The sequence below is a fragment of the Silene latifolia genome, unplaced genomic scaffold (genome assembly GCF_048544455.1).
Source record: "Silene latifolia isolate original U9 population unplaced genomic scaffold, ASM4854445v1 scaffold_20.1, whole genome shotgun sequence".
Classification (NCBI taxonomy): Eukaryota; Viridiplantae; Streptophyta; class Magnoliopsida; order Caryophyllales; family Caryophyllaceae; genus Silene; species Silene latifolia.
The window spans coordinates 11,291,637-11,307,821 of record NW_027413163.1 but is presented as its reverse complement, the minus strand read 5'-3'; the positions used below and the strand labels follow the sequence as shown (position 1 = coordinate 11,307,821).

Sequence of the window (16,185 nt, the reverse complement as noted above, 5' to 3'; positions counted from 1 at the left end):
GTGCCCACCTTGTCCCCTCTACCCATTTCCACTCACAAAATACCCGTCGCAAGATCCGACCCGTCACAAGCAATACTTATTGTTTATTTTTAGCTTAAATCTATCCAAACCTATACACCAATTACCAAATTGTCAATTGTTGCACTAGTATTTTTTAGGATATAGTCGTATTTACTATAACTATTCACACGTTTCTTAAAAAGGTTATACTGTTGGAGATTGATATTTTCAATATTAGTTAGGAAGTTAGTTAGACTAGAGTTGAGAAGGTAGTTAGTTTTCTGTTAAAGTTTGTTACAACTGTCATACCCTAAGTCGGTTGACAAGCACTATATAAGGCATTGTATTTCACATATTGTAAACACACGATTTCATAATACAAAGATCAATTCTCTCTCTCAATCATAAGCATACAATTCTGTTAATCATCTTCTTCCTCCTCCACATTAAATCATCATCACATCATCACAATCACTTCATCAATCATGATCCATGTTGGTTTCTAACATGGTATCGAGCAGTTTCTATTTGAGCTGTTTTCGCCATTTATCTTACTTGCTTACGTTGATTTTCTTTTCTCGCTTCAATTTGTATTTCTTTTATTCTTTTCTTTACTTTCATTTGTTTTTAATCAAGAAAACACATAATCATCAGAAAAATGGGTGATCAAGAAGTAAGTTCCTCAACTATTGGTATGGATGATCCTTTGTACATTCATCACTCGATATTCCAGGAGTTAAACTCGTGGGTAGTAGTTTTTGAAGGTTACGGATATGGAGGATGGAAAAGGGCTATCTTGATTGCACTATCCGCAAAGAATAAGATTGGGTTTATAGATGGTTCAATTCCCAAGCCTGCTGCAACTGCATCAACAGCAAAGAACTGGCAACGCTGTAATGACATTGTTTTCAGTTGGATTCTGAACTCAGTGTCTCTTGATATTGCGAAGTCCATCTTATGCGATTCTCTGCTTGAGATTGCTTGGAGAGAGTTGGAGGAAAGATTTGGTCGATCAAATGGTGCTCGGTTATATGGTGTTCACAAGAAACTCAATGATTTCGATCGAGGAAATGATAGTATTCTTTGTATATTTTACCAAAATGAAAGCAATATGGGATGAGATTGATGGAATGAACATGAATCCTATGTGTTCCTGCAGATGCTCTTGTGGTTCACGGGAAAAACAAGTCAAGTTTCAAGAAGATCAAAGGATTGTGCAGTTTTTGGTGGGATTGAATGATTCCTATGAAGTTGTTAGAGGCACTATTCTTATGCAAAATCCTTTGCCTAAGATTTCTTTCATTTACAATAATTTGCTACAAGAAGAAGGTCAAAGAGACATCCATAACAATGGACAAATTCAGTTTGATTCTGCTGCATTATATGCCAAGAACAATGTTTACAAGAACAATTATCATGGAAACTTTCAGAAAACAAATAATTACAAGCCTGGTGGAAATTTTCAGAATAATAGAAATCAAGGGAACAAGTATAGGTCTGGAAATTTTGGAAATCAAAGTTCTGGAAGTTTCAATCACACCACTGTAAATGGGAATTATAAAGGCAAGGCTGTTGTGATTGAGGATCCATCAGTGCATCAATTTGTACAGCAACCAGCTCAACAACAAGTTTGGTTCTGCAACTACTGTAAGAAGCCAGGCCATAAGATAGAGAACTGTCATCATCTGATAAACAGGGAACAGGAGATTTGCTGCCAATGCTTTTAATGATCATGGGAATATTCCTGCTGATTTACTTCAAGGAGCTGGTATGACTGATAGCACTGGTAATCCAGGTCAAGATTTTTCTAATACTTCTTCAATGCAGTCTGGTGCTACTACTTCCTCTGCAAATTTTGCAGGTACAACATATCTTTCTCCTTTTAATTCATGTTCTAGTGTTTGGATCCTGGATACAGGAGAAAGTGACCACATGAGCCCCAATAAAGATCTTTTTGCTGTGTTTAGAAAATTGTCTGTGTGTCATTCAGTTTCTTTGCCTAATGGAAATATTGTGAAAATTGATGTTGTTGGTGATGTGCAAGTGACACCTGATATCTGCCTGAAAGATGTGCTTTATGTGCCATGTTTTCAATATAATCTTTTGTCCATAAGCAAACTAAGTAAGCACCTAGGATCCACAGTAACTTTTACCCCTACCATTTGTTATTTGCAGGATTGTTCCAAGAGGCCCTTGATCCTTGGTAGGAATTACCATGATCTTTATCTGCTAAATTCTGCTATTGCTGCTAATAAAACTCAGGCTGAGAACAATGCTCATTTGAATAAGAGTTTACATTTGAATTCTGCTAGTAATTCCAATTCTGTACATAGTAATGTTTCTTTTAAGGTTTGACATCAAAGATTGGGTCATCTGCCATTGTATAAAATGAAACAACTCCAGATTTGTAATGTCAATTCTAATAATGAGATTGAGTTGCTTTCTTGTTCCACTTGTGCCAAAGCTAGACAACATAGATTGTCATTTGTATCTAGTTCATCTTCTTCACAAAGTGCTTTTGAATTGCTTCATATTGATCTTTGGGATCCCTATCATACTACTACATACAATGGTTATAAGTATTTTCTTACTATTGTAGATGATTTCACAAGGTGCACTTGGACTCACTTGCTAAGTTGCAAGAGTAATGCTTTTGATTTTATTAAGACTTTCATTAAAATGGTTGATACACAATTTGGCAAGAAAGTTAAAATTATGAGATCAGATAATGCATTTGAATTAGGCACTAGTCATTCTACATCACAGTTTCTTACTAATAATGGTATAATTCATCAAAAATCATGTTTTCATACCCCACAACAGAATGGCACAGTGGAGAGAAAACACAAGCATCTTTTGGAAACAGCAAGAGCTCTAAAATTTCAGGCAAACTTGCCTACTAAGTATTGGGGAGACTGTGTTTTGATTGCTACTTACATCATAAATAGATTACCTTCTAAAGTTTTACAAAATTTATCCCCTTATCAAATTCTTTTTGGTAAATTGCCTGATCTTTCTCATATGAGACCTTTTGGGTGTCTTGTTTATGCATCTACACCTAAGCCAGGAAGAGACAAATTTTCTCCTAGAGCTACCACTTGTGTTTTCTTAGGTTATCCCTTTGGGAAGAAAGCGTATAAATTGCTAAATCTTGATAATCATGCTATCATAGAGTCTAGGGATGTTATATTCCATGAAACTATATTTCCTTATGTACAAGTGTAGACACCTCATTTCTGCACCTCCCGCAAACCACCCGGTGATGATTGAGCCGCATGTTTGCTACGCGGAACGATTTGTGACAGTTCGTAAGTTTATCGTCAAGTGATTGCTCAAATACTAATGTCTACCTCTTAGTTGTCATCTACGTGCCGATACGGTCGTTTTGACAGTAATTAGAGTACATTTGGAGTCCGGGCCTAAAACCGTCTTCATTTTCTGATAACCGTTAAATCCCGAGTCAGAATGTTCTGGAATGTTCCAGATATTTCTATTCCATATTTCACAATCTTTATCCTTTGGTAAACAATTTCCCGTAATATTCACATAAGATATTAAGGAAAACCGAATTATTCCGTCCTTCTATAACTCAAACACGGAAATCTTTCTTCCGCAGGAGGAAACCCCTTGGGAATAGACGCAGCAGGTGCTGCACCTCTTCCAAGAGACGCAGTGACTGCTGCGCCTCTTCCCAGGTCCTTTTCTGCGTAATTTTCGTATCTTTTTCATATCTTTCCGAGATTCACTTCCAAAGACTCTCTGAAACCCTAATTCCTTCACGTGATTAGTATAAATAGGAGCCTTCGCTCCTCATATTTCTCACGCGAGTGTCTGCCCTTCTCTTCTCCCTTTGCATTCTAGATCTTTGTTCTTACTTTTTGGCGTCTACGTGCTTGAACATTCGACCACGTAAGCTCGGATTCTTCTGAGTACCAGCCTCGTTTGCATGACCGACCAATTTGACCAACTCCACATCAATCAACTTAATTAACTTAATCGTTTTCCTCTTACGAGGGCACTTTCGTATTTGCATTATAGTTCGAGTCGAGCATCGCTAATCGATAACTTAGTCTTTCTCGTTTCGTCAAACATGTAAGTCTGAGGGTGTAAATCTCTCTTTTATTTATTGTTATTTATCTTTTGTATCACCACTATTGTAAGGTTTATGTCGAAAATACCTCCTTAAAACCGATTTCTAAAACCGTGCTTTAAAACCCTTTTTTACGAATTTCCAGAAGACAAACCGTCGAGAAAGGACGCAGCAACTGCTGCGCCTCTTCGAAGGAGCGCAGTTCCTGCTGCGCTTCTTCGTGAGGCTGCCGCAGTTCCTGCTTCCTTTCTTCTTCCTTCGTCCTCAGTAATTCGTTCGTCTTTTATTTGTTTCGTTTGTTTTCTTGTTAATTCTTTGTTACAATCACAATAATTTCATATGTATATCAATTATCATCCTTAACACGTGCAATTCGTCATTAAATTCAACTTAAATCCCTTATAATCTCATATTTGCGGGTTTTTGTCATTAAACTCAATCCGGGTTGTAGAAATTCGATTCTTTGATATCGAGTTTCTGGAATTCGATCTTTGATATATTTTCCATCTGTTATTCATGATATTCGTCGTTAATTTGTCATTAATTCGTCATGTTTAGTTTATTTCGTTCACCCATGTCACTAATCAATCATTCGTTCATGTAAATAATTCGTTTGCATCCGTCTCATCCATGTTTTATCGCTTTTATGACCATTAATCATGTGCAAATAACCTGTTAATCACTTCCATCCGAGTAAGTATATTTATCAATCATTAAATTAACCAACGAACATTAACGATTTGCAGTTCCGACTTCACAACCAGAACTCACCCTTGGAACAGACGCAGCAACTGCTGCGCCTCTTCCAGAGGGCGCAGTCCTGCTGCGCCTCTTCCAGGATGATTTCTGTCTCTGAACTCCGCTGTTGCCTGACCTAGTTTAATTAGCTTACGTATAATCAACTATTATTCGTATTATCACCTTCTGACTCCTTCGTTAATTCTTTTATTCGTTCTTTCTCAAATTTTCCGTTTTAAAGGTATTTTCGACATAAATCGCCTAACCCATTGTAATTATTGTAATTTTCATTATTGTAATTTTCATTATTTTCTTTGTCATATTTCTTGTATCATTTGTATGTTTTCACATGTAATTGAGCATTAAATTCTACCTCGACATTAATTGTTTGCTAATTACGTGTCAACCGACTTAGCCTAATTCTTCACATGCTAGGATTAAAACTTGGATGTTGCATTGCATGCATATAATCGACGATATATCGAGTATAGATGATGTCCCTAATCATTAGTAGAGGCCGCTATCGAGGCGGGCGGGATTAGGTGTTCGATCAAAAGAGCTTCTTAATACGTACCCTCGCCCCTTACTCCAGATCTCTGTGAACATCCGTGTTCATTGGCATCCACGAGAGTCATTCTAGACATAGAATGCTAAGGGTAACGATTTCTTAGTGTTCATGTCACTACTTTGTGTCTTGACATGACACGAGGCGTTCGAACGGTTCCAATTTCCCATAAAAATTGGTGGCGACTCCAACAAAAATGCAAACGCTTGTTCTCTTCCTCCCAAGCGCCCCGTGGGCCCCCCGCTGTCCACAACAAGGTACTGCCATATCACATATTCCTGTACCTGTTAATGATAATAATGCTACTGTGGTTTCTGGGCAACATACTGATCATAATGATAATAAAGATCATACTACTATACCTGATACAAGTACTGCAACAAATACTGGTGTTACTAATAGATCCAGAACCACTACTCCTAATGTCTTAGAACCAAGACAGTCTACTAGACAAAGAAGGACCCCATCATATTTAAAAGACTATGTTCATAACAGACACACCAGGCCTTGCAATTTTGCACACAGTGATTATTGTTCAAACACCTTGACATCTTTATGTACAAACAATGATTGTGTAGAGTCAGTGTGTCTCTCTGCAAATTATGTTGAGGATTCTGCTGTTATTATCCCTATACAAGAACCTAAAACTTATGAAGAGGCATCTGTTTATCCAGAATGGCAGAATGCTATAGCGAGAGAGTTCAACGCTTTAGAAGCCAATAAAACTTGGTCTCTTGTTCAATTGCCTAAAGGAAAGAAGTCTATCTCTTGTAAATGGGTTTTTAAAGTAAAACACAAGTCTGATGGGAGCATTGAAAGGTATAAAGCCGCTTAGTTGTTAAAAGTTATACACAAAAAGAAGGTATACACTATACTGAGACTTTCTCACCTGTAGTTAAGATGACTACAATTAGGACCTTATTGGCTGTTGCAGTTAAGAGAAGATGGCACATGACCCAACTAGATGTAAACAATGCTTTCCTTCGTGGAGACCTGGATGAGGAGGTGTGACACCCTTAATTCTAGCCTTAAATATATACGTAAATTCTACAGAAAAACTGGTAGGATATGTTTGTAAATGGTTCAACTAGTCCAAAAACCTGCAATTTCAAAAATTTTTCTAACTAAACCATTCACAACCAATTCCAACTCAAGAAGAGTGTCATAACCCTGCAACAGCTGATAAACTAACTTATATTTATAACCAAAGACGCGGAAATATATGGATACAAACCAAAAATAGAAAGGGAGACATATGTCCCTTCAAATAATATATAAACCAAAAGTGTAAAAGGTTACTAATAGAATAGCCAAAACTAGGTCCAAGGTTCCTTGCTCACTAGCCGTCTGTGACCCCAACTAAGCATCAACAACTCACAATCGCATTTTATACAAACACGAAAGCCACAATTCGGTGGGGAGTAACTTCGAGTCCTCCCAGCCACGAATCGTCAAAATTAATGTAACATGTAGTGTAACATGTAAACAATTTGATAAACCATTTACTTATCATGTATTCTAACAAATGACCCCTAAACTGACCCAACTAACTATCATGTGAATCATATAACAAATTGTAATCCAAACTCTATCAACCATAGCCGGCTTGCATCTCACCTTCTATGATTCATAGAATCATCAAACAAGAAAGGGCAATATATTAAAGACAGGCATAAGTTCTTAGTACGGTCAATAGTCACTTTGTAACTCAAGTCTATACCACGAGGTAGGGAAGGTAATCGAACCGGTATCTTGGCTCAGCGGTTACTATTAAGAAAACATGGCCAAGAGACAACACAACCCTAGCCTAAAATCTGCGCAGACCTAGACATGCGGATACACACCACCGCACCCAAGACTCACAACTTTTTTAAAACAAAGTGAAGTGAGTACCCTAAGGACACCACCGAAGGGTCGGCTAGTACTTAAGTCGACCCCATACTATCAAAATTAGTACCTGAGGTCATGCCCCAACTTGGATAAACATCCACTAGTCAGGAACACAAAGGCTATCAAGCAGTGAACATATACTCGTCAGAGACTATAAAGACCTATCTATGATGAAGGCCGAAATACTCACCTAGGACCTAGTCACAGCTAGTCCCAGCTTGAATATTTTAGCCCACACCACCCAAGACTCACCACACAAGTCAAGTAAGACACCCACTTAACCTTAAGAGGGCAAAAAGTCCTACTTACCAACATAAATTCTAACATTCTATCATGTGAAAGCTATATAAATGTCTATTTACAAAGATACAATCCCAACAGTTCCTCAACAAGAATTCAATACTAATTTCCAATCCTAGCAATTATAACAATATAAAAGGCTTTAGGGGAAACTAGGGCCATTACTACAAAATAAGAAGCTATTTAAATTCAACTAACTAAATAAGAAACTATTTAAATTCAACTAATTACACATGTGAAATAGAGATATAATAAATGGCCTAAAACAAGAAAAAGGCCGATTATCTAATTCATTCAACCGAATTTTTACCCGCAACCCCAGCCCTGCGACAGGTACGGGTCAAATTGCGGCTGACCAATCACTCAATTAACTGACATCGCATCAGTCAAAGGGACTAAGGCTCAGTTTTCGGCACAATCAACAAAACATTACAATTATAGCTATAAAATTCATTTTGAGCCTATTAATTACAATTTCCTTTTGTAAACTACCCTAACATGTGATAACTATTAATATAAGCACAATTTTACCGTTAACATATTTTTTTTATTACTAGAATGATTCAACTCAAATTACTACCCCTTTTGTTACTTATTGTATTTTAATATTAATTAGCCCGAAAAGACCAAGACTCGTATTTAAAACCCGCGAAACAAGCACGGACCGACCCGGGCCAACCCCAAGACCAGCCAGGGCTGCCGTGGCTGCCGGCTGTTTCTTTGCAGGCCCGCCGCACCATTTCTTCTCTTTTTTTTTTCATTTTTATACATTATAAGACCGTCTGAAAATTAATTAATCGTCCCCAATTCAACTTTAATAATTTAAACTACCAAAAGGCACAAATTAAGCTTGCATGCAACTAAGTTTAACATGTGAAAAATTACTACCCAAACAAAAATTCACCAAACATACAAAAATCAAAAACATGTGACGATAATCCGTCGAGTAGCTCGAAATATGTTACCTTAAGCTAGAAAATGAGCAATTAATCCTCAAAACCGAAACCCTAACCACAACTAACCGCTATCCTCTACAATATACGAGTCCCCGAACTCGTCTTCCAATCCTTCACCTAATTAAACAATAAAAACACAAAAATTAAACACAAATACCGAATTTCCGAAAATTAGTCTTAAAAAAACTTAATGAAAACTGAAATTAGAACATACTAAGTTGTAGATCGCGGCGAGGGGATTCCGGAAAGGTAAATTATGCGAAAAACGGACAAGAAACGAAGATTTTATGACGATTTTGAGCTTGAATGTGTATGAAAATGGGGTTTTGGTGTTTTTAGAGGATGAACATCAAAATTTCAGAAAAAGAAAGAACAAAGGGGAAGGGGAAGCCGTGCGTGAGAGAAGAAAAGAGGAAAAATTACGTGCGGGATTTTTAGTCGGGATTTTTAACGAGTCGGTTTTGACTCGTTTCAATAATAATTAAATCCGTAAGTCAAACGCAAATTCCGTCAAGTCCAAAGTCTTTAAACACGAGATTACAATAAAATTGAGTATTCACATGACCCCTTTCCAAATTCGTTTACCCAACGTTCAAACGAATTGTCATTTTCCCCCCGATACGCCCTTATTTCGAAATAAAAGATTTTACACGGTTTAAACTATTTTTAAACATTTCAAAACTATCAAAATAAATACTTTTCTTCAAAATATAATAAAATTATATTTCTTTAAATTATTTTTACATTAAATACTTAATTATCACTTTTATTTTGATTAATAAATTATTTCTGAGATATATTAACGGTCCGAAATTTACGGGGCGTTACAGGAGGTCTACATGAAGGTTCCCCCTGGTTTAAAAGTTTCTGGTACTAACATTGTTTGTAAGTTGCAGAAGTCATTATATGGCCTTAAGCAAGCTTCAAGGCAGTGGAATGCCAAGCTATGCCAGGCACTGAGATCTAGAGGTTACAAGCAGTCATTGAATGACTATTCTTCATTTTCTAAAAAATCAGGTGATAAGGTTACTTTTATTGCTGTATATGTTGATGATATTCTCCTTACTGGAGATAACACTGAAGAAATGACAAGTCTAAAACAATTTCTAGATCACACATTCAAAATCAAGGACCTAGGTAACATTAATTACTTCCTTGGCATGGAGTTTATTCGAACAAAAGATGGCTTAGCCATTACACAAAAGAAATATACACAAGAATTACTGAAAGAATTTAAAGTTGAACATTGTAGAACTGTCAATTCTCCACTGGATCCTAATGTAAGACTAACTACTGAAGTAGGTGAGCTCTACCATGATCCTGCTGAATACAGGAAGCTAATTGGTAAATTGAATTTCTTAACCAATACTAGACCAGATATAGCTTTTTCTATACAATTGTTAAGCCAATTTATGTCATCTCCAAGGGAGCCATACTGGCAAGCAGGTTTACATGTCCTCAGGTATATTGCAAGAGATGTTTCCCAAGGTATTCTCCTCAACAACAGCTCAGATTATTCACTGCAAGGCTATTGTGATGCTGATTGGGCAGCCTGTATGCACACCAGAAGATCTGTCAGTGGTTTCTTAGTATTCTTGGGTGGATCCCTCATTTCCTGGAAGTCAAAGAAGCAACAAACAATGTCTTTATTAGTGAGGAAGTTAGTTAGACTAGAGTTGAGAAGGTAGTTGGTTTTCTGTTAAAGTTTGTTACAACTGTCATACCCTAAGCCGGTTGACAAGCACTATATAAGGCATTGTATTTTACATATTGTAAACACACGATTTCATAATACAAAGATCAATTCTCTCTCTCAATCATAAGCATACAATTCTGTTAATCATCTTCTTCCTCCTCCACATTAAATCATTATCACATCATCACAATCACTTCATCAATCATGGATGTTGGTTTCCAACATATACAAAGTATTATTATTTTCCCTTTGATCCTTTGTATTGAAAAATTAAAATATTACTTGTAAAAAGTAAAAAAGTGAACAATAATTTGTGAAGGAACTAGTTGAAGTCACAAAATAATAAAACTATTGCATATAAGAATCAATTTTGTTACTTTATTGTAGAATCATTTTTTATATAGTGTTAGAATCAATTTTGTCACTTCAAAGTGACGGATACGTACCATCTTCAATGAGATTTTGTGTAGTTTATAACCAAGTAAACTACTTATTCTATTACCAATTGGCTTTAGGATGAAATTTCCCTTGTATTGTCAAGTGGTACGTCTCTCTTCCGTTTAGGTCTTTGCATGTTCTAACATATAGAGTTGTTTATTTGGAGATTTTAAAATCTTCGCTCCTGAAATAAAAGGTCATACAGATATAATATTTTAAATGAAAGAAAATTAATACTCTCATATTTCTGTTTTATTCTCAATTCCCAAATTACCACGATATGGTTATCTTTGCCCTCCCAAGTATGTAATGTTAAATTTCTTATCTAAATTAACTGTGCTTTGTTGCCGATCTTAAAATACTCATCCCTGAGAATGTTATATACTCCCTCGATTCTTTGAAATTTATCCTATTTAATTAACATACTCTTCACAAACCCGATCTTCGGATTCTTATTTTGGCATGGATTTGGCTAGTGCATTTTGTTGGGGAAGCGTCCAATAAACCCGGTACCCGGTGTGCGAAGAGTCTTACCCAACAATTATATTAAGATGGAACACAAACAACAAACGTAAGTAACAACAAATAAAAACGACATCACAATTTCTCACGTGGAAACCCTTCTCAATTAAGGGAAAAACCACGGCTCTCTCGACAAATTAATTCACTAATAAGAAATTACAAGGTTCTTAGAGTACAATCACACAGTAGTATTATCACTCCGTTACAAATTTTATCTCACTCTTATTATCTCTAGATATTTAACACTCTGTTTTCTCTCTTTAGAACAAGAAATATTTTCACCAATATAATGTAATTTGTCTCTCTATATTTTGTGTGTATCTCCTAAGCTATTACGTCAAGCTATTTATACTACACTAATTTCAAAAAACCTCCAACAAGTCATTGATGGTTTTAATTAAAACAATCTCATAACTTATAGTGCATTGTATGTTCCATTTTATAAAACATAATTCATTTACGCATTTGCAATTGAAACATACATACTTTATTTCAACATTTAGTATTAGAAGTTGGGGGAGATTATTCCAACACACTTTGCATTTGTATATATAAAATTATAAATGCATCCCGTATCAGATTACATTGTGAGTCAGCTAAGAGTCACACACACGTGGTGCAAGTACGATTGATTAATACGGAAGCCCAATTGGACCGATACGGAGTCGACTTGCTTAAAATATAAACCGCAAGAATCATGAAACATTGATTGATCTTATAATTATTACCAAGAACTTGGGTTTGTAATTTTGCAGGAAATATGAAACATTGAAACTTCGTTAGGCAACCTATGAACATTTTTGTAGGGTTGGACTTTAACTTGGCTTCTTCACGTGAAATGTGTACAATGTAAGAGTGGTAATATGTGGTGGATACAACACTTTATTTCAACGATCGAGCTATAACCAAGTCTTAGACACCATTTGATTTTGGGGAGTTTCGGCTCCGATAACCCATCGGATTCTTGCTCGCCCATTTCCATTGATCTCTACACATATCGTCTATATTGTATTTCGCCCTGCAATCCAGTATAAACCACGTATAAATTCAACAATTCACATTTTCAAGTTTGACCCTCTTTCAAGTCATGTATGGAGTAATAATCTAGCATCATATATTGCGATAACTTACTTCCAACCGAGTTCTTTAGCGGCTTTCTCTGTTGAAGCAAAAACCTTTTCAGCATCTCCTGGTCTCCTAGGACAGTTTTTAATAGGGATTGTCTGGATTTGAAACAAGAAATGTTATCTTTTATAATAATCACATTAATTTAGCTAACGAGTCAGAAAAACGCGAAGACGGAATACTCAACTATTCCGTACCTTATTAGACGCCTTCTCAAATGCTTTGACCATATCAAGTACTGAAGCACCATAACCCGTTCCCAAATTTATAGCAGTACAACCTACGAAAGAGTGTAAATTTTGTACAATAAATAGGTTAACACAACCAAAAGTAAACAATAATATTCGATCAATATGAAAAAAAGTTTAGCGTACATGGTTAGTAAATTAGCTGGTAAAATCATCGAAAGATCAACGTGGGTGGCAAACTGGCAAAGATACTCCATGGTAGATACCAGTTGCCACCAATGTCGATTAAGAGTAACGAACTTAAGTATATTGCGATAGTATGAAGTTAAAAAATAAGGCAGGGCTTAAGTACCTATATTCTCTGTTGTGAACAATTTCCTAAGTGCAGCAACATGTCCATCTGCTAAGTCCATCACATGGATATAGTCTCGAACCTGTCCAAGATTAACAAGTTCTGATTAGCAAAATATAAAACGACGTGAGAATAAGGGCAAGTAATAATACATTACAATTGCATACCGCGGTACCATCCTGTGTGTTATAGTCAGTGCCATAGACATTAAGCTCAGGTAGCCTCCCGAGAGCAACTTGTTCAATGTACGGCATAAGGTTGTTTGGAATACCTTTGGGATCTTCACCGATTTCCCCACTCTCGTGAGCTCCAACAGGATTGAAATACCTTAGAAGAATGATGTTCCATTCTTTATCCGCTTTTGATATGTCCCGAGCAATTTCCTCCAAGTAAAGCTGGAATTTGTATACGGAATAAGATGCATGCTTAGGAGTTAACCACTTAATAATCTCTTATTGAATTTAAATGACTATTGAATTTTAAAAACTAAGCAAGGAAACATTTGAAAAAACAGAACGAGAAGATAACGTATAAGAGTTTTAAACGATTAATCACCTTGGTTCGGCCATACGGATTCAAGGCCCTCAATTCAAAGTCTTCTACACATGGAATTTCTTTTGGCTGCCCGTAAACTGTCGCCGATGATGAAAAAACCAACTACACAACCCATACAATACGATCCAAAGGTTATTATCAAACCAATACGGAGTATGAACTAACTATACAGGCAAAACTACGTTGTCTAGCAAGAAATGAATGTGGCAAGAATCATTAAAGTTCCTTTCACTTGATCACAAAAACAATAAAGATTTGCCACTTTGCACGTGGTACCGTATTTTTAAATCAAACGCTTACTAACCATATTTATTTGCTTACGACCTTTGAAACTTGGAGAACGAACAATGAGGCGTGCTCATTTATTGATAGAAATAAAATTAGTATTGTGTAAGCTAATAAAACTCATGTTCAACACAAATTATAGAATAAGTACAATAGTTTTTTTACAGTCGAAGACAATTATTTTAGCGACTAAATACTCGTTTATTTCTATCAATAAATGAATATTTTTATATACTCCCTCCATAATTATATGATGTTCCCTGACTTTTTAAAGTTAAACTTTGCAGACTTACACCGAAGATATCTAAAAAGTGATGAAAAATTACAATAAGATATTTGCATTTGTTACAAAGAAATATTTCATAATTTTTATTAAAAAATAATAATATGAGACGGTCGTTATATTAAAAAAACAACTCATTTATTAACATTAAATTAACATTTTTTTTTATAAAAAATGGACCGTCTTATTCTAGAATTTGTGATTATTGTGAGTAGGCTAACACTAAAATATTACAATGATTTAAGAATCTTGTACCGTGGTTCGAATATGAATTGAACAAGTAACCTATAGTCAATAGAGAATAATTGAAGATCAATAGGACAATATAAAAAAATAGTCAAGCACTAACAAACTTCAACTTTATAACAAAACAAAATTTATTGGTCATTTTATTTTTATATCCTACGCATGTCTATCGCATAACATATAAGATAAGAACTATTATATTCAATCATAGCTAAATTAATTACAACATGGTATATTAAATTAAAAAGGAAAAAAAAAACAGACCTTCTTACAGTTGTACTTTGCCATGACTTGGTACAAATTGATTGAACCGATCAAATTGTTATCGAAATAACGAAATGGATATGCAACACTTTCTCCCACTGCCTTCAACCCCGCAAAATGTATCACCGCATCAAATCTATTACGTGAAAAACCATATAATTCAATTAAAATTATATGCTCCGTAATAATTATTAGAAGTCTCGTGTGAAACCGTCTTACATTGAGATAATGGAAGAGAAATAATGTATCACGCTTAATTTTTGACCCACATAGAAGCGGGTTAACGGGTTTGGGGCGGGTTAATGGATTGTGCCTTTGTAATTATTTTAAAATTTATGAGCAGGGTTCAATGGACAGAACTACCTATAAACCGCTCAAAATCTACCAAAAGATAATACAAAAAGAGATGAAGAAAATTACGTGTACTCAGAAAACAGCTTCTCAATATCTTCTTTGTTTCTAAGATCACCCTGAAGAGAAAAACATTGACGAATATTAGAATACAGAGAAATTTTAATATAAATTTCAATAAAAATTCAGAAAAAAAAAGGAAATTAGATAAAAATTACCAAATGAAAATCAAGATTGCGGGATTTATGAGGACCAACTAATTTTCGGACACGATTAACAGCTTCTTCACAAGAATTATCAAGATTATCAATAATAACAACTCTAAAACCTTCATTAAGCAACAAAAGAACACAGTGTGTTCCAATGAAACCAGCACCTCCAGTTACCAATATGTTTCTTTGTTCTGAACCCATTTTTTCTTTTGTAATTAATTAATTTTTAGAGAGAAAATGAAGAAGAAAAACAGAGGAAAATGTGAGAAGGAGAAGTATGATTAAAGAAACATGGATGATGCTTATTTATATGATCATGTGCTTGTTGTCTCAAGTAGTGTAAAGAGATTAGATAAGGACAAACTATAAACAAAAGGATATTGTTATTTTTATTGTTTTTATTTATATTCCTTTCACCTCGGTTAATAGTTTAAATTTCTTTTTTCCTGAATACAGTTAATAATTTACGTTTTCATTTTGAATATGTAAAATAGAGTGAAGATATTAGATAAGGACAAGAGGTATAAAAGGATACTAGTTTTAAACCCGTGCAAAATTGCACGGGTATGTATTTAGGACGGTATGAATGTTTTTTGATGAATATTTTATTTTTACATTTCTATCATAATTATCTAATAGTTCTATATCAGTGATCTACATGTTTAATGTAGATCAGTTATCTAACTGAAAATGAACATTCTCGACGTTTGTTGAAGAGTAAATTTACTCGGTAGCCTATCATTGTCACCTACCATTTTCGGTGTGCGCGGCTAGTAGTTAAGTTACCGAGTTTTTAACTGTAAGTAAATACTCCGTCATGATTTTTTTTTTAAATATATCGTACTATCTAGTTTTAAATAATTATGCCTGTAATTTATTCCCATTATATGTAATTCAATCCCGTAGTTAAATATAAATCCTTCTCGTAATTATGTAATTTTATTGTTATTCAATTTTTTTGTAAAATTATGTAAATTATATAATTTGTAATTAGTTTCATTTATTCCGATTTGTAATTCACACCGCTTATATGCCATTAATTTCATTTATTCGGAATGTATAAAATTATTCCATAGTATTATTTCATAGTATTTGTTCTAAGACGGAATTTGTCGCATGTTTGTATTGG

The 16,185-nt window shown here is 35.0% G+C and overlaps 2 protein-coding genes across 2 annotated transcripts; one reads left to right on the top strand and one right to left on the bottom strand.

The window, feature by feature from the left end:
* The first annotated feature begins 658 nt into the window (after window positions 1-658).
* LOC141638321 (uncharacterized) lies at window positions 659-1,236 on the top strand. The gene is made up of 2 exons (XM_074447725.1): window positions 659-1,076; window positions 1,160-1,236. The coding sequence occupies exons 1-2, from the start codon at window positions 659-661 to the stop codon at window positions 1,234-1,236; spliced, it is 495 nt and encodes a 164-aa protein (XP_074303826.1).
* Window positions 1,237-11,717: 10,481 nt separating this feature from the next.
* Window positions 11,718-15,427, bottom strand: LOC141638435 (bifunctional UDP-glucose 4-epimerase and UDP-xylose 4-epimerase 1-like). Its single transcript, XM_074447846.1, has 9 exons — window positions 15,063-15,427; window positions 14,914-14,963; window positions 14,494-14,629; window positions 13,416-13,517; window positions 13,028-13,255; window positions 12,861-12,942; window positions 12,518-12,600; window positions 12,327-12,418; window positions 11,718-12,213 (listed from the first exon to the last, which is right to left on the bottom strand). The coding sequence occupies exons 1-9, from the start codon at window positions 15,255-15,257 to the stop codon at window positions 12,108-12,110; spliced, it is 1,074 nt and encodes a 357-aa protein (XP_074303947.1). The 5' UTR covers window positions 15,258-15,427; the 3' UTR covers window positions 11,718-12,107.
* Window positions 15,428-16,185: the final 758 nt, after the last annotated feature.

Coding starts and splice junctions, on each gene's coding strand:
- LOC141638435 (XM_074447846.1), bottom strand. CDS start 15,257: ATGGGTTCAGAACAAAGAAACATATTGGTAACTGGAGGTGCTGGTTTC. Junction 13,256..13,415: donor ATCCGTATGGCCGAACCAAG/GTGATTAATCGT, acceptor TACAAATTCCAG/CTTTACTTGGAGGAAATTGC. Junction 12,419..12,517: donor TTGAGAAGGCGTCTAATAAG/GTACGGAATAGT, acceptor TTTCAAATCCAG/ACAATCCCTATTAAAAACTG.
- LOC141638321 (XM_074447725.1), top strand. CDS start 659: ATGGGTGATCAAGAAGTAAGTTCCTCAACTATTGGTATGGATGATCCT. Junction 1,077..1,159: donor TTTCGATCGAGGAAATGATA/GTATTCTTTGTA, acceptor GTGTTCCTGCAG/ATGCTCTTGTGGTTCACGGG.